Here is an 18,693-nt window from a genome sequence, read left to right as displayed (position 1 = left end):
TTCGACAGAGCATGCGCGGGTTTAATTAAATGTGTTACAAAGTATCATTTATTTTGCACAACGAGCGAATGCTGCGTGTTTCGTACGGCGACGTAAATTAATTGTAATACGATTAAACGACAAGCGAATCTGTACTCGGTTTGTTTTATTTCGTTACTCGCTGCGTATCCAACGACTTTTAGGGCAGTACGTAATTTTTCCGCAAACGATCGGGACTTCGTAATTCGAGATCCGACGACATTTTCTACTCCGCGAACGGCGAAATCAGCGAAATATCGTCAAGTACGCTCGGTCGGCGATACGGCGAAATATTTCACGGCATTTTCTTTTGTTCGCCAGCCAACGGAGGATCGAGGCGACAAGAGCGCGTCATGAAAAAGGATTCTCCGGGAAAGCCTCGCGCTGATGAAAGAAAGTAGAGAAAGAGGAAGAGAAAAGAGTTTTCTGTCTCTTATTAAGATTTTCTTACGCAGTCGTTAGCGTAAGTAACGCATTGCATTCGTCGGGCTTTTAATTTCTTTTCGAAAATTGTCTTTAGATATTGATTTCAGTAGTTATTACTTTTTGGAGGCTATCTTCTTTCCGCACGTGTACGTCGAGCCGCGCGTGTAATCGTGATTTCATCGAGTCACGTCGTATTACGTAATTTCGTTGGCCACGGATACCGTCGTTCTGTGTGTGGCGGCGGTGCGGAAGAACTCGAATAAAGATTCACATTCGCGTTAAGTTGACGTTTCACCGACGCGCGAAGGCGAAATACGCCAGCTCGGATTTATTTTTCACCGTTGAGTATTGCATAAATCGCGAGTACATTTCATGATCCTTTCGAACGCATGTTTACTTGCACGTCATAATTCCGATATCATAATTACGAAGCAACTCCATTCTCGATTGAATCAATTTCAGCTAAATCAATAATTACGAATAATAATATTTTCGGTAGAGTAAAAACTCGGATAATTAGTTTTTTTAATTTTTTTTTATTTTTTCCTTTTTTCTTTTTTTTTCTTCCTAAATACAGATTTTATTGAAAAGTATAATATTTGTATGGCAAATTTACGTGCAATGTTCTCGCGGTCTCTATTTTTCTCGTTTCGGAATTTATATATCTGATTTCGTCGCACGCTCGCACACGCTCGCGTTACTCGTGCAAACACGTACGTGCGTTTTTATTCCCAACGGGATAAAGGCAACACCTTTTTTGTCTGTCCCCCGTCTAAATCACCGAGTGTCCGAAAAGCGAGGTCTCAGTTTGTCGCACGCGACGCCGTCGCGCTCGTTCTCGCGCGTGTAATCATAATTTTCATCTTGTCATGTTGCACATTACATCAGCAGCCGCCGTCGCATTCACATCGTCATCGTCTTCGGACACCTTCGGTCCGCATAACCGGTGTACATAATCGATATCGCCATACCAAAATGCCTTATAACACAAGTTATCGATTCGCAACTCCGCCTCTGTATATTGACATATGTGCATAACGCCGTCATAATAAACTGCCGCGTATATAGGTACCGCTGTCGCATTGGGCATAAATCCTATTAAAATCACTGCGAAAGAAAACACGATTCGAAAGAGAAAATTTGATTGCTTAAAAGATAGAGCGTGCGAGATCTCTCTTCGGCCGTAAGTCCCTCGAGAGGCCTCACTTCCGCGTATATACTTACGCACGAAAGTATAATTACAATTAAATTTATGTAGAGCAGTTACACGCGTCATGAAACCCCAGCATCGATTCCATCTAATAAAAGCGAGCGATTGTAAAAATGTGAAAGTTAATTAGAAAAAGAATCTTGTGAGAACGCGTTTATCGAGACGGTTCGATTTTTTTCAAGTCGCAAGCGGTTTAAGAATAAAATAATTCAATAATTCCGCGAGTCAGACTAGTAGATTCGGATAATTAAGTAACCGATATATCCAGGATTTTCTCATGGAAAAATAATGCACTTGCGAATTTTTATAAAGCGTTTCTAAACTACGAACGACTTTAAGCAACGATACTGAAACGCAGTGGGTCTAATAGGATCTAATAAAGCCGGATAGCGAGCGCTGGTAGCATTTACAATGAATATTGCGTATTCCTTATGCGGAACGAGCGGCAGTGGAAACAGCCTTGCGGCTCTACTTTCTATTGCGTCACAGAGAAGGATGAGGCCTTCACGTGCCGACACATTTTGACGTTTCGTTTCTGCGCATTATTTTTCAAGCAGCCACGCGAGGCAAAGCGAAGCCATCCATTTCGAGGTGCTCCGTGAAAGAGCTCTGGCATAATCGTCAAAATTAACTCTTTTAGAACGCGCGCGCGGTGTCAACACCGTGTACGACGTGACGTTTAATTTCTTCAAGTAGCACACGAGACAGAACTGACTTTTCGGCAGCCGTTGTTCCTTGCTTGAGCGAGAGGGTCAGTATTGTCACCGCGTGGCGATAAGCGCGATTCCCATGCAAAATCAATGTGAATGAACTCCCGGGGGTCCTTGGGACGAGAACGAGTTGAAATAATATTGCATTATAGAGCCAGTGGCACGTCCTTGATTTGCCTCAATTAGGCCAATGTTTCATTGCCGTACCGACGCGCCTGCGATCAAGAAGTCGTCGGTCGTAATCCAATTCTCCGGCGAATATTCAATCCGTTTTGTTCGCGATTGTTTAACCCTTAACCGATCGAGTAGCCGCGGTAAGAATGATATCATCGGCTGAAACGAATTGTCCGCGCGAAATACTCTTCTAGCTGTCGACTTATCTGTTTTCTCCTGAATCCTATCGAAGACGATCCCTTCGGGAAATGCTCGCGATGTTTTAACGAGAGTCAAGCACTTTTGGGAAATTTCGAAACGACAGATATTAAAACGCACTTAAGGAATATCGCGTAGTGTTGCCATCTGGCATTTTGTGGTGTTCGGCACGTCGTTAAAGCTACGAGGGGAATATCATTTTCCGTAGGAAGAGGCAACTTGACGCGTTTGCATACGCGCACAATTTTCGTGGCCTCCCGTTCCTTTTTCATTTTAAACTATCCTTTTGATATGAACTTCGGCAATCCGACTGTTGAAAGTTCCAGAGCCATTTATTAGGGCGCTCTTCTTGCTTTTATTTCTCGAGGTTTTTTTTATGGTTACTCGCGCAACTGTTCGCATAGAATTTTTTTTTTCTTTTCATTTCTTTTTTTTTTTACGTAACGTTTGGTCAAAAGCGAAGTAACGTGAAAGTAGCTCGGGAAATAAATATTCCGTTCGCATGGGGGGATTATGCGAGACCGCAGGTCACGTATAAAAGTCGACGGCCTCAATGAAATCTTGGAAGAAATGGCAAAAACGATTTTCATATCGCGAGGATCCTTACGATTATGCGAGAATTTATAAAAAACGGTTTAACACGTCTGTCTTTGAGCGTAGACTACCTGTATGTGCTCGTCTGAACTGCGCGTAAGTGTAAGCATTTCTAAATGAACGCACACTTAAATCATATTTATTTTAAACTCATAGTATGATTCTTCAACAAAAAAAAAAAGAAAAAAAAAATTAAATCCAAATCGGTTTTCCAGAAAAATTAATTATATCGTATCGTCTTATTTCAATGTAAATATAACAGTCGCCGAGAAAGATGAACGGAAGAATTTATATATTTCTTGATCTATAGTTTAATTACAAGTTATAGAAGTTGGGAGTGTTCGTTAAATTTGTTGAAACGAGACTCGGATGTTTTGATTAATTTCGTGGCGAAAATATTTTCCACCATATAACCAGTGGAATTTTTTTTTAATATTTTATTTTTTAAACATATTTCAGAAATAAACGCCCGTGGAATTAAAAGTTAGTTACAGAAGTTTTCGAGCACAAAGAGAATTAGCGAAATGAATTTATCAATCGATTACTCATTTGCACGTAATTTGAAATAGCGTAGACCAATTATGAACGTGTAAGCGTATCATCGGAACGCAATGATACAACGTCGAGTCACCGATTCGTGAATATCGCAAGCATATTGCAGTAAATGCAAAAAGTGAGAGAGGCGCGGTTCGTTATGCGCGCATGAAAAATAAATGCTTTTTAATCGTTGCCCGAAATCTATTTGAGCTAGAATTTTCTTCCGTTCGCTTGCTCGCGGGAGTAATGTCGGTGCAATCGCTGCGATGCGTCGTGCTAGTGCACTCGCACGCACAGATACCTGTTTGCTCGTACACAACGTAAACGTGAAGGTGCGCGCGCGGTTCATGTACCAGCGCACAGGTAAGTTTACCTTTGAAGCGGGCAGATATATGCAATATGCATTCGCAGACCTGGCATCGTGAAAGCGCAGGTACGTACGTGCGACGCGAGAAACCCTGTTTCGAAAATAAAAAAAGAAAGAAAGAAAAAAACGAGCTGGCAGGACCAGCGAGATACGATCTTTACGCGAAAGTATCATTTAACAAAATCGTACAACGAGATGACGCCTGACAAAAATTTATCTCGCTAACGTCCATTTTCATTAATGTAGATTAACTTCAACTTCTCTTCGTTTACATTTATTTTTTTGTATATATCGTTTTTGTTTTTTAAATATTAGAAAATTTTTTTAATTTGAAGAAGGTGAAAGGTAAATAAAACAGACTAAAGTTAATTTATATTGGCGAGTATAGTCGTAACCCTCACGGATTAATAATCGAGATTTTATAATGAGAGAGCTGCAAATCAATTTTATCGATCGTATTTGTTAATATTAACAACTAACGGCTTTAGCATTTGATAAAGTTCGTTGTTAAATTTAATAGTGTATTTCTTGCCCGTATAATTTGACGCGATGCAATAGTAATGCAGTCTGGCCAAAATCGATACGCGCATCAGCCATATACCTATACGTAGCGGAGTGCATTCTCGCGAGGCTCTGCATGGCTGGTTTCCCTCCCATGTTACACGGACATTTATATTTGTATAGAATAAACTTTATTATAGTTTACTAACTTGTTCGTAAGCAGGCACTTTAATGGCCTTTTTTTTCTTACGTTTCATTTTTCAAACGCGAGTCTTCTAGATGCGCAGAAATATCTCCTCTCATTCGTTTCTCGAACTGGAAATTAATAACTTAGTATTGAACGTTGCGTTTGAAGAGATGAAGCTGCCTAAGAAATTTGTGGCTTTGAACGTGACTTATGTTAAGTCACTTCATTAACTTCCCGTTCAATCGTGAAAAAAGATTCGAAGAAAAGGGTATGTGCTTTAATTCCGCTACATATTACGGAAGATAAACTTTGGGTGTTTTTCACCGAATGAAGCCGCGAATGAAAAATGCGTAGCGATATTTTTCCCGAATCCTCTTACGTTTTCGTCGTCGAAACATTACGAGAAGTAATTTTGCTTCTGTCCAGCGGCGCGAAATATATAATGCAAGCAGTTGTAAAATTGTTCGTATGGCGAATGATATTTGTATTATTCTGCGGGTCAATAATATTCTGCCATTTCCCATAATTACAATTGCAACCATGTGTATTGACAAACGTAACTTGTAATTATTCATATTTTCATTTGTTTTGCATATGACCTATTATCTCAAACGTAATTTTATAAACCACGGATTATCATGAGCAGATTAACAACAATTTTATTACACTTGATGAAGAACGATACCGCGTTTATTTTATCGGAAAATAATTAAAGGCACGCTTAAAATCGAAATAAAAACAGGGATATGGCGGCGACGAAAACATTTGTCGATTGAAACTATTGAAACAATATTATTTTTTACTTCCGCAATGCGGTCGATCGGATATATCTTATTTTCCAAAGATTAACAAACAAGCGTCTTATTCATTAGCCGGGTTAAATTAAACGATTCAGCTGGCTGCGAAGAGGTATCGCCAGACAATCCACTCGAGCGGCACTCTCGCTTGTTCAATAAAAGTAAGCTGTATATTTATTGGCAATAGTAACACCGGCCCTCGCCTTTTGAAGAACGTAACTAGGTAACTTGCTACTTGATCACGTTTTCTACTCGCCTCTTTCGATCTAAGAGTAAATCCGATCTGAGAGTGCCGCGGAGGATTGGATACGGCCCTGCCGGACGGGCGGTTCTGTCGGCCAGGTGGTCCAAGCCAAACACTACGATATCGTTCTTCTTGCGGACATTTATGCTTCACCGTGCTGCCGGATGAACGAACGAATGAACGGATGGATAGACAGGTGTGAATCGTAGTGTCCGTGGCGCAATGTGCGCACCGACCGACGTGTCGCGCGCGCTCACAACGAGAGTAACGGACGTGTGCCACGTGCACAAGTCAACGACGATAAAAGTAACCGAGTGCGTGAGGACGTGAGTGAGCGAACGAGCGAGTGTGCGAGTTAAAGAGATGGAGAAAGAAGGAGAGAAAGAGGGAAGGCAGAGGAAGAGAAATATTCGCGTGCATCGCCGTTGGAAACAAAAGAATCATCTTCACGCGCACAGAAGAGTGTCCCGGCGATTATTATTAACATTCCATTGCCTCTGAGGTAGGCAATCATTGCCGTTTTTCAAAGCGCAGATCTCTCCTCTCCTTTTCAATGCAATCAATCCTCCGCGCTCGCGAGATAAACGCACATCGCGATAAATAACCACCGGAATTTTAACTTTCAATGTAGATAGCTATGGTGATAAATTAATGGATTTTACAGATATTCGCTAAGAATTATTCTTTTACCTTTTTTTTTCTTTCTTTCTTTTTTTTTTCTCCCGATTATATAATTTTTCTTTTTGCTAAATTAAGTAATTATCGGTAGTTAAGTGCGTACAGCTAGTCATGTTAACGTATATCAATACCATTTCTTCACGGTATCTCTATTCAACATGCTAAAAATAAATAACGAGCTTGCTAAGTTTAGGTATTTATTTTTAGATCTCCAGGCGGAGCGTTCATAGTTAACTCAAGTACAATTTCGGTTCGATGGTTATACGTAAATTTTATCCATTATTCTCGCGAGAGTGTGCTATTGAGAAAAAATTAATCCAGCAATGTGCTGTAATACGGTTTGCAATGCCACACGGTGAAAAGTATATTTTAAATAAGTATTGAAAAAGGAATATTTTTTTTTTTATAATGATGTCGAGTTTTAAGCGAACGTATTACGGCAAAAGATAGGCGAGTTAGCGTTGCTATTTAAACTTTTACAAAATAACGGTAAAAATACTAGCAAAAATGTTTAAAGCTATATTGATCGCACGCGACAATGTGCCCTCAGTTGAGGTAAAATGACCCATTTTGATCACGACTAAATCGATAACGCTAAAATACGTACGTGGAATCAGGAATATTACCAAATAAGCATCCACCTGCGTTGTACTCGAGTACATAAATTAATGTTCACGCAGAAAATAGTGCGGGGAATTAATTTTTCTATTTTTTTTTTCCTCGACCTGTCACGTCATTAATTTGCCCCAGATAAAAATATATTCCAAAGTATCGAGTCGTTATTTAAACAAAACGGAGATTTAGCTCTATGTATTATGATAACCATGACAATGCCCATAAAAATGAACGAAAATGGAAGAGATACGTTCGAAAATATTTTACTAAAAACATTTACTTCAATTTGTCCCCGGGAGATTTTAATTAAAATTCGTACGAACAAACGGAAAGAGATTAAAGATGACATTGGTATGTGAGAGGAGTGTAGGTGCTTGTTCAGCAGAGAGTTAAAAGCGCATTATATACAGTTAGCGAATTCACGATGCAATTGTTTTGACGAGCGTATTTCGTGAACTTTATAGTCCTAATCCGTTTGAAATACTGCTTTCAACGGCGAACGCCTTGCAGAAGAATAAATGTCATATTGATTATGATTTAAGCAGTATTTGTTTAGTCGTCGCGATAAAACTCTTCGTGGTATTCGCGAGCGAAGCGGGCGAACGAATCGCGTCTGTAAGCGCACAATTTAGATGCGAATGATGGCATATCCCGAGGAGAAAAAAAAAAAAAAAGAAAAAGAAAAATAAAAAATTCCAGAATGCAAGCACGAGGCAATCTCGTAGTTTCAACTATGTACCACTGTCAGGTGTAACTCGGCCGAGAATAAGTTTAAATCTAACTCGACGACGGATATCTCATCCAGAAGCCAAGAAAATCTCTTGATTTAACCAAGTTATATCAATAGACGCATGGAGAATGCGTGGCGTATCGTTTTGTAATGGAACGAACAAACAGGCGCGTGAACGTGCAACGCAAGCGTGTATGTTCATGTGCGTGCTAGAGATAAAGATATTCTTCACCGAGGAATCGCTGCACGATATCGGTTCCTGCTTTAAAGTGCTGATACGCAAAAGATTCACTGCTGGCCAAAACTTACTAACTTGGAATCAATCTCGGTAATATATGTCGTAATTAAAAAAATATTACGTATGCGCGTAATGCAGAGTAGAAGAAAAAAATTCTTTTTTCTAAAAAAAAAAAATAATAATAAATAAAAAATACAAATTATATATAACGTGAATAGTAGGGATTTTCAAGTCTCGCGCGATACAACGTTAGTGCAAAAAAAAATGTGAGATTAATGGACGACATTTGCAGGAAAATTATTTCTATTATTAGAAATGATTTTATTCCGTTATGTCACGAGTTTCGCTGCGCGAGCAGGTCTATTTATCCGCGTCATACATCTTGTTTTTGACATTATTAATGAATAACCATCTCGGCCGCAATAAATCAGTTTTTCGCCGGGCATCGATAACATTCGAATGACGCTCTCGCGAATGTCGATTTACTTTTCCGCGCGTCCATCAGCTAACGAATACCGCGTCGAGTTTTAATCATGCGGCTAACGAGGGGCCCCTTCTTCGTCCTTGCCGGAATAAAATTTTTGCGCGGCGCGACGTGTCGGTTTACCGATTTCGGCGCGCGTGCACCTTTCAAGAAAAGACGTGAAAAAGGAAGAAATAAAATTACGAAGGTCGTGCACTCACCCTCGAGCAGGTGCCAGTCGTCATCGAGCGAGGCCAATGCCTGCGTCTGATTGGCCTGTTGTTCGAAATCGAGCATTCCGTACGCGTTCCTCTTTGCCGTCCGATAACAGATGTATTGTTACTCGCTACCACGACACCTCTTACTGTCCACTGTCCTCACCTTTTGCTCACTCCGATACTCGATTCCCGTTCGAGTTCAAGCTCGTCGATCGCTTCGAGTCTGGCGCGACATTGACCGGATGAACGGCACCTAAGATCGGTGGAAAGAAAATCTTAGCGGATCGGGAATGATATACTCTCGCGACGACTTTCCCCGAGCGTGAGAGGTTAATACCACGCGAGTGAATCTCTTTTTGGCGCGAGGGAGTCGAGCTACTGCTCGATCGCGTGTGTACTCGCCCTCCTCGCCACCCACTCAACCCGTCTCCCTTTCTCTCTAAGATGGCCTCACTCTCCTTTGTTTACACCGGGATTTCTTATCGGTTCTCAGCTGCTTCCCCACCCTGCGCTACACGTATATCGTCATACGTCGGATCTTTTTATTTTCCTACCGGATCGACTCGTGGTCCGAAAGGTCAACCTCGCGTCCAAGCTTTTCGAGGACTCCGCTCGTTTCCGTTTACGCGCTTACGGCGCGTTCGCTCGTCAGTGCTGTTCAAGGCAGCACACGAGAGACGCGATTACATATATCCAAAGAACAGAGAAGACGGCAAAGGGAGAGCAAGAGAGGGAAGGGGAACGGGGGGAGGGAGAGAGAGAGAAAGAGAGAGAGACAGAGAACGAGAACGGAGGAGAAAGAGGAACGTAGCGTCCGCGAGAGTTGAATGACAGAAAAATAAGTCGGGGGAGAAGCGGGAGAGAGGAAGAAAGAGAGAGAAAGAAATGTAGAAAGGCGGACAGCGCGACGACAAACGTCGCTTACGTGCATTCGCGGCGGTACTCGAACCGCGACTGATTTCCCCTATCACTCCGTACTCAGCTGCCACCCACGATCCTCCTACCTCACGCCACCTGCTCCACCGATGCCGAGATCTCCCCTCGCCTCCGGCCCTACTTCCCGCTCGTGCTACCACCCACCCGCCGGCCGTCTTGCTCGGAACAACGATGGAACGTCTGACCCGCTCTAACCCTCGTCATTCCCGTCTCTTCTCCCGCGTACGCGCGCGCGCGCGCGCGCTTCCACCCTTTCTCGACTAGGTGCTTTTGCCTCTCTCCATCGCCTATATACCACTTCGGTGGACGAAGTGTGTCTCACCCATGGCAGTGTATACCGCATCTACTACCGTTTTCTCCCTGCCTCCGCTTCGGCCCTCTCTCGTGCCGCTCCCCGCTCGTCCCTTCCCTCCCGCAACGGTCTCGGTCGTCCCTCCTCGTTCTACTAGTTCCTCGAACCTCGAGCATGGTCCACAGCCGTTAATGTAGAGAGAACTCCGCGGAGCACTCGTGAATCCTCTCTTCCACGGTATTTCACGCTGCCTTTCCTCCTCAGACGTCGGCGTGCGGGAAAAAGAGAGAGAAAACTCACTCGCGCCCTTCCCGATCCTCCCCTTGTTTCGCTTCTACTCGCCTCTTCGCGCTTTTTCGATCTTCCGCCGCGTGGAATTTCTCTCTCTTTCTTTCTCTGTTTCAGCTCGAACGTAAAACCAACAAGCAGTAAACGCGGGAGCTTATTACACGGTCACCTCGCACCGGGAATCACGTTTGCCGAATGTACAAGATGTTGCGCGCAATGAAAGAAGGGTTTTTTTTTTTTTTTTTTGATGGATGCAAATGACTGAACGGTCAATAACTGATATCGAATCTCGCAATTAAACGTATAATAACAAAAAGTAGATCTTACAAAAATTTATTAAGCTTGTCTTTTAAATGTATAAGCATGTAATTTTTACGTCTCTTTATAAATATTTCGATTCCACCGTCTCTCGCTCTAATATTGTTAAGATTCGTTACTAAAAGTTTCACGTTACCAGCGTTTTCTATAACAAGCCACATGTAAAACAAACATAAAAAAATATCATGTTTCTAAATCATTAAACGTTGCCGTTTGCAGGGATACAATTTGAGACTTTCAGCAAAAGCTATTTTTTTTATATCAATGTGCATCACACTTTCGTTAGTATCGCCGCGCGTTTGTTCTTGTATACCTCGTTACACTACACATAGCTTCACATCGGTGTTTTATATAAAATTTGCGAAGTGAAGTTCCGTTTAAGCTTCTCGCGGCCAAAACGTGTAACTCCATTTATCGGTAACCCTCGGTTCACCCATGTTACGAAGTGAGCAAGGGCTGTGTTGTCCCTAAAGCGCGCAAGGGCGGCGAGGGTGGTGCAAAGGGAGCAAAGCGAGTAAGAGATTGGTCATAGAGTGGGAAAGGTAGCGAACAAACTACACAGCTGCGAGAGAATCCCTTGTACAGCTGCATATACAGCTTTTACCTCTCTTCATATTAGCGAACACATACTTGAGAGACCGTCGGATAAATTAGAGACGCACGTTTGCTTGTAAATCAGTTTTCTTTCAATGTGATACTTAATTAGCAATGATTTTCTAAAACTAACGACAAAACCGGTGCTCATTCACGGTCCATTCTTATTTCAAGATCATTTCAAGTAATATTCTAAGATATTAATTTAGCTCAGTGATTAGTTGAGAGTCAACTAAGATAATGCTAACGGTTAATTCGTTAATGGATCATATATAAAAAAATTGATGTTACGCATAATTTAGCTAATTTATCGATTCTATGTTATGTTGTCATTTATTAAATTATATATATATTTTTTTGTTACAGATGGACGCAGCTGCAATCACCGCCGTCATCGAAAGTGCCGTCACCGCCGGTAATAATAATTTTACGAACCGCAGCCGGTTCATCGGTCGTTCCGGGAGTTCGTTGAGTATCCGGGCGGAATTTTTTGATATGCGACTTTCTTCTAAACGCGAGTGCCGAACATAGAACGCGCGAAAGTGATAAATAATTTTCGCGATTGTAAAATCACGGTCGAGATGTTCGCGAGTGACTTGTGCGCGGAAAGATGACTCGACACGTCCCATCTGAGAGGAGGAGCAGGCCCGGGAAGGGCGTCATGCATCGGCGGAGCAACTTTTAGGTAAATATACATTAAAAAAAAAAAAATCTTTATAAAAAAAAAATTTTACCTTTACGTTAAGTAAAATACTAACATGTCTACATTAATATATTTTACTTTATGTTACAGTCACCGGCAGAACTCTACAACTCCGCTGAAGCTCATGCAGATTGGTAAGTCGCATGATTTTTTTTTTAATAATTTATCATTGAGGTCTTTTAAAAAATAGCGCGTGCATAGCGCTAGCATGGTTTCTTCTAGTAGAAATAAAAAAAAGGATGTAAACGTCGCGTTCCTGGGGAGCGAACAGGAGAGGAAAAAAAAAAAAGGACGCGCTACAAGTCCGCGGCGCGTTATCTTGAGGTGGCGCGAAATCCAAAACGGTCGCGTGGCTAAGCCGACGGCTTCCGGGGACGCGTGTCGCGTGCTCTCGAGTACGGCCCTGTCGGCTCGCGCGCATCATCATTTACCCTCGCACTCTCGCCCCCACGCACCTCTCGCCGTGCGCGCTATCCTCACGTCCTCACGCCGCCGTTCTATGTCCCGCGAACGTCGCCTCGCCTCGGCCAGAACGGCTGCTTCTGTCTTCGTTCGTCCGTTTCATCGCGGCGTTCTCCTCTTTTCTCTCGCTAAACTCGCCGCCGCTTGTCTTCCTCCCTTCCCACCGCACGCGCGCGCATGCACACACACACGTGCCGCTTTCTCTGTTTTGCCGCCAACTCCGGTTCTGCAACCTGCATACGCGCGCTTCTTTCGTACGTGTGGCGATCGAGCAAACTTTCGACTGACATATAGGCACGCGCCGACAGGCTCGATCACGATCGCTAGATAAGCATTCGAGCGCCAAGAGGAGGCATGATTAATAGATTTGTTCGCGATCAATTCGGTTTGCGAGGCAAATGACCCTGCGCCGTATCATATCGCGCTATGAGCCGGCCGCGCGACGATAATGACTAGATTTTCTCGGTGAGACGACGGTGGACGAGACGACGTGCGCCGACAATAGCAACGCTGGCAATAGTTCAGATTTGACGGGCGATCCGATATCGACGAAAAGGACCAGGCCCCCCTGTAAATTCAGAAATGATCCTCGGCCGACGCGGCCTTTTCTCTTGGCTCGTGCATTCCGCCACATTGTCAGTATCCATAACAGTGGCGAGTCTGTTTTCCCCACTTCGTTGCTTCCACTTTGGTTAGCCTCGAGGACCAGCGGTAAGGCTTCCTTCTGCGTTTATCTCCGTCGATCTGTCTCCCGCACCGTACTCTCTCTTTCTCTCCTTCCTCCCTCCTCCCCCCTGTCCCCTCGCTTCTCTCTTTCTCCTTCAGTTCTCTCTTCGTCTTTCTGTATGCGCAAACTCTTTCCCATCCCACCTTACGCTTGCATGGAGCGCGCGCACTCCATTCCAGATGCTTAGCAGTGCCGACAATCTTCCCCACCCACGGCGTCTCGCATACATAATCGAGACAGGCCGACTAAACACCGTACTCTTCATCTACTCCATCGCCGTCGAAATCATTTTACTATCGTTAGCGAGAGTTACGCCAGCGCATTGTTCCAACGTCCCGGACGGTACGCGCCCGCTCTCAAAGCGTCACCCGATGAATCGACCTACGTATAAATCCGCGTATTGATTTGGAAATTTCAGCCCGCTCGTATTTCTCAATCGATGTCTCGCGGCACGCTCTACGGCCGATACCGAAAGATCACGGCGACGATCGACGACGAAAAATATTTTCCGGACCCGAGTTCATCGTCGAGCTAGAACGGCGTCCGAATTATGTCGGTGTCGTTTGCGGTAACGTCGTTTGATTAGCCGCGAGATGCAGCGGCGGAAGATAATATCGAGCGGTATCGATTGGGGTAAATGGCTCCGTGTTTACCGCACGGTTATTCGAGCATTGCTGCGCCGTGTAAAATCTCTAGACCCGCTCGTAAATGTAGAGTGGAGTTGTTCGACGAAGGAAGGGAACCGAGCGTCGAGATAGGGGGGTAGAGTGACGACCGTGACGCCGTCGCTGCACGAGCATGCAGTGTGCACGCTTCTCCTTTCGTTTGCTGGCACACGTGACGTCACCGTACGTACGTACGCATGCACGCACGTATGTGTACACGCAATATGCCGCGGCAGTCTCGCCCGATAACATGTGCACCGTACAGCCGTTCGTGTGTGATTGCACGTTCTTTCCCAGATGCCTGCTTTATTACTCAAGTATCCCGAGATCCGACGTCGCAAACTTGCCTTTTTTTTTTTTTTTAATTTTTTTTTGCCTTGCGAAAACTTGGAAGTTTGATATTATTGCCTTAAAACGCATAAAGTAAAGAATAAACGTCTGTATGAATTGTTAAATGTCGATATTTTCAACGATTACGTGAGCGTACGCGCAAATAATTAAGATCCTCGTCTAATCGTACTGAGTCGAGCTCCGCCGCGATATGTATATCTACGAATATACATAAGAAAAACCGTGACATCATTTCGAAGTAGCATGTACCAACGTCTTGCATAAGCCTCTTTCGCATTGTCTTTCTGAACTATTTTTTAACGACTCAACTTGCTATTTGCGGCACTGCGTTCGGGTGGCATTTCTCACACAGAAGAGAAGCAACAAATGTTACGCAAACTTGATTATCTCGAGCATATTTTAGCGCGATCGATAACACAAAGGCTACTTGCTGTGCGTGTGTTGGGTAACGGGAAATTTGCTCGTTACATCGCAATGAACGATTACTCTTCGAAATGGTTCTTGGGACTTTTTTTGTTTCGTTTTAAGGATTGATTTAATCAATTTAAATTTGTTATCGACGGGTCGAAGAACAACATCTCGTGAAACGTACATATGCATCGAAAAGATAAACGTCTGAGTTTAAGCGGTATCAGCTTGGGATAGAAAAGCAAACAGAACAAACGCTGTGCTACAAATGCCTATCCAGAGTTAAATAAGCCAGAAACTTATTCACCGAGATAATTTCGGGTTTTAGACAAAAGATAAAATTTCTCTTAAACTGGTTATTTCTTCGAATTCCGGGTCCAAGCTTTTTTTTCCCTAAGCGGAGTTATCCCGAGAGCAATCTAAGCATGAATTATTCATAATTAAATGGTTATTAAATCGTTAAACTGCACGTGGTATTTTTCTCGGAAAGTATAAATAATTCCACTTCTACGAAGCCCTTTCAATCCGCGCTGATCAATTACCTATTATGGCGCTATGTCGCCGTTACACGGAAAAGAAAAAAAAATATATATATATATATATTTCGATCGACAAAGTTTTTCGCTTTGTAACGTGTACCTGTTGCTATTTTCGGACTTTTATCTCGGACCTACCGCAACATCCTACCCACCTTTACCCGTCAAACAGGGCGTGACGTTCGCACCGGCAGCGGAAGTTTAAACCTCGTGGGCGTCCGCGAGAACGAGAGATCACCCGGGTTTCCATAGTGACCATGATTTTATCCCGTGACGTCACGGAGATCACGAAGGTGCACGTGGCGTAAGCAGCGCCCACGCGCACTTTTCCGACTTGCGTTTTCCGATATTGCGTCATCACCGAGCACGCGCGTGCATTATATACATGCATTTCGACAACGTCATTAAGATACTTGGGTATATTCGTTGTGACGACACACGCCGCGTATCTCGTGTTCTTCTATATCGATTTCTTAAGTGGCTTCACATTGACAAGCTGCGACGTAGATGTTATGAATTCTGCGTACGAACATCTGCGTAGAATGCGGATTCATGAGTCCAAAATTAATAAATCATATAACACGGACTTTGATATCAAACGAAAAATGGATCATTAACGAGTCATGTGCTTTTCAGGAAAATAATGTCGCGAAATGCATTTTTAATTAATTTTACAGCAAAAATAAAAAGTACTAAGTAATTAGATTTTAATATTCCTTAACGTAAAATGAGAAGAATCGCGAGGTGGAGTCAGAAAGTGAGAGAAGTCTTAAAATTTAATTTAAAAAATTTAAATGGAAAAAAAAAACATTATTAATCTATAAATATATTAATCTACGTCAAAAGAAATTTTTATTATTATCATTTCGCACGTATGAAATTATTACGAGTTACTTCTACTTAAAAATCTCTTCCGCTCTCTCTTCGGCACCTTCTTTTATCAAATTATCTTATCGGTAAGTCAATTATTGCGGCGGATTCTCAAACATTAATGAACGCTATCAGATTCAATTGTAATCGTAATTTACGGTATTCATTATAACGAATATGAAAGCAGGTGATGTACGAATAACAGAGGCTGGCCATCTAATTTTCTCTCTCGAAGGGTTTTCCGATTGACGTCATCGTGCGCGAACGAAAGGCAGCACGTGCCACGCGGCAACAGTCGGGCGGCGCGAAGCATTTTACGATGTATCACGGCATTTTTATGATGCTGAACAGCCTGCGCGAGCCGTCTGCCTCTGAAATCAGTCGCCGGCCGAAATTTTACGAGCCGGAATGTATTCCGGAAAACGTAAGTTAGTATCGCGTGGACGTTGCTGGCGCCGAATCGATCCGACCGCTGCCTTTCTATTAAATGCGCGTATATGTATACGTATACATCTAACAGTTATACGAAGAGAAGTTATACCTATTCGGCAGTACTAAATTTTATTCTCGCACTCCACGGTGGTATTTACCTGGCGCAACAATTAGCTATCGGAAACGAGAAACTTTATCGTCCAGCTTGGACGCCTTCCTCTACTTTAATAATTTTTAACCGCCCCGTGTTTAAGTAATTTTAGTACAGACGTGCAGTCGAACGTTGTGGAAACGAAGTCTACTGAATGTCGGACAAAGAATAAAACCTACTTGATAAGAACAGATAAACCACCACGCGGCAGAGACCATTCACGTACTCGTATTTGTTCCTAGACGCTGATAAAATATTTTAATAATAGCTCCGAACAAAGTTTCTAATTTTCATCGCGCTTTCTGCCGGCTATCTAATCGCTAATACGTGGGCTTGTTTGCACGGGCACACGTATAAAATTCTTCCCGTGTACCAGGGATATTCGCGCGTCGTCACGGGAGTATCGCAAGAGGGGCCGAGGGAAGAGAAAATGTTCCCCGTTAGTTTGATGGAATTAATATGTAACCAGCTTCTAACACGGTCCGAATCGTGGCACTAATATTGATCTAGTATTGAATTATTTGAGTATCTCGGACAGATCAAAGAAAATGCCGTACGTATCTGGGAAGGATTTCTCAGTCTCTATTCGGTCACTTTGCGTATTTATTTCGATCGACAAAATTATTTCCGGGCATTGTCGAGATTTGTTAAAAAAAAAAAAATTAATAAATAAATAAAAAGAAAAAAAGATATATGTGTGTTGCACGATACGATTCGATTTATGCGCGGATCGTATCTTCGTAATGACGCAACGACGCAACGACGCGTTTCGTGAACGTAGCTAGGTCGTTTGATGGAGGTCGAATTCGATATTGGAACGCACGAACAGGGCTCAGCTTCGCGCTCTATCTCGTCCGAGCGAGGACTTTTCCGCGCCGATCTCCCCCGATTTCGCGACGCATCCGGACGCGTCGCCGCGCGACATCGCGAGCTCAATCTCGCCAAGAGTGGCTATCCGGGCGTGACGGCAATTGGAGATTAAATAAAGTTACGCGGACTGGACGATGGCGACATCTCACAGGCGCCGCGAGGTACTCGGATGAAATCACCGCAGGGTACTCGTTCGCGCGTTTTTCAAACCGTTTACTTGCCATCAAGAAATTTAATATAGTTTAAAACGCACAATCGGTACAAATAATTAAAGGTTTACATCGAATATTTACGTAAGATATCATTATTTTATAATGGCAATTAAATTCAATTTTTTTTTAATTTTGTAATTATTTTTAATTGATAAATCACGTGTATTCGCGAGGATATTTAGAGCGACGTTTAAAGAAGCGTGTTTGTGAACGATTAGTTTAATTATTGCACTCACCGGCGAATCGATATCACACCAGCTTGATATTACACCTCTAGCTCCGTTGTTCCAGGCATTCTCGTGGTCGATTCGCTCGGAAAACCTTCTACTGACGATCCCATATAGTAATCCCAATTGACGAGAAATCAGATCGAACTTGCTTCGCACAACACTTTCGATGCACGATACACACGCGATGCACTCAAGGCACAAAAGCGAGGAAACAAGGTTAACTGATTGCGGTCGTAAATTAATTGAAACCCTCGCGACCGCGAATTGGTGGAAGCCGCGAATGGGTAGCCCGTCGTCGTTTCCGCGCACCGGCGAACGAAAAGTCAAATCGGATGCTGCTCGCGAGAGACTCCTGATTTATTCCCGTAAGACGCGCTCCCTGAAGCGACGAAACGAGGTTTGGCTTCACTCGCGAGGTAACCGAGGTGCTCCCGATCGCGAACCCGAGTCGTTAATGCGACGCCATGATTAACCCACCGTTTGCGCGGTACTCCCGGCACCCGCGATTTCTCAGGTCGAGTAAGGTCGGCGATGATCTTTGCGTCGACGTCGCGAGCACCAAACGATGCCTTAGAGCTCAATCTACACGCGTGACGGTACCGATGCCAAAAAAGGGCGAAGAATCCGATCGTTAATCCGGCACGATGCGACTCGCCGACGAGTCCCGTTCAACGCAAGTAGATCGCGGGGGACGACTGAAGTTGTCTTCGCGTCCTCCGAAATTCTCGATTGTTGCTGCCACG

The 18,693-nt window shown here is 43.4% G+C and overlaps 1 protein-coding gene across 2 annotated transcripts in view; it reads right to left on the bottom strand.

Annotated features, from left to right (window-relative positions):
- The window catches only part of LOC139106442 (uncharacterized), a 79,756-nt gene extending 61,369 nt beyond the window's left edge, over positions 1 to 18,387 (bottom strand). Inside the window, exon 1 of one of the 2 annotated variants that reach the window (XM_070663226.1) lies at positions 17,957 to 18,387. Coding sequence is in view for 1 of the 2 variants with exons in the window: in XM_070663224.1 (XP_070519325.1) it covers positions 8,909 to 8,984 (76 nt within the window). In the remaining variant the exon portion in view is untranslated. Of the gene's footprint in view, positions 1 to 8,908; positions 9,592 to 17,956 lie in introns of those variants that run through there. The other variant, XM_070663224.1, reaches the window with a different exon arrangement.
- Positions 18,388 to 18,693: the final 306 nt, after the last annotated feature.

Source organism: Cardiocondyla obscurior, linkage group LG11 (genome assembly GCF_019399895.1).
Source record: "Cardiocondyla obscurior isolate alpha-2009 linkage group LG11, Cobs3.1, whole genome shotgun sequence".
Classification (NCBI taxonomy): domain Eukaryota; kingdom Metazoa; phylum Arthropoda; class Insecta; order Hymenoptera; family Formicidae; genus Cardiocondyla; species Cardiocondyla obscurior.
Note: the sequence above shows the minus strand (reverse complement) of the source record. Positions and strands in the feature narration are given on the sequence as shown.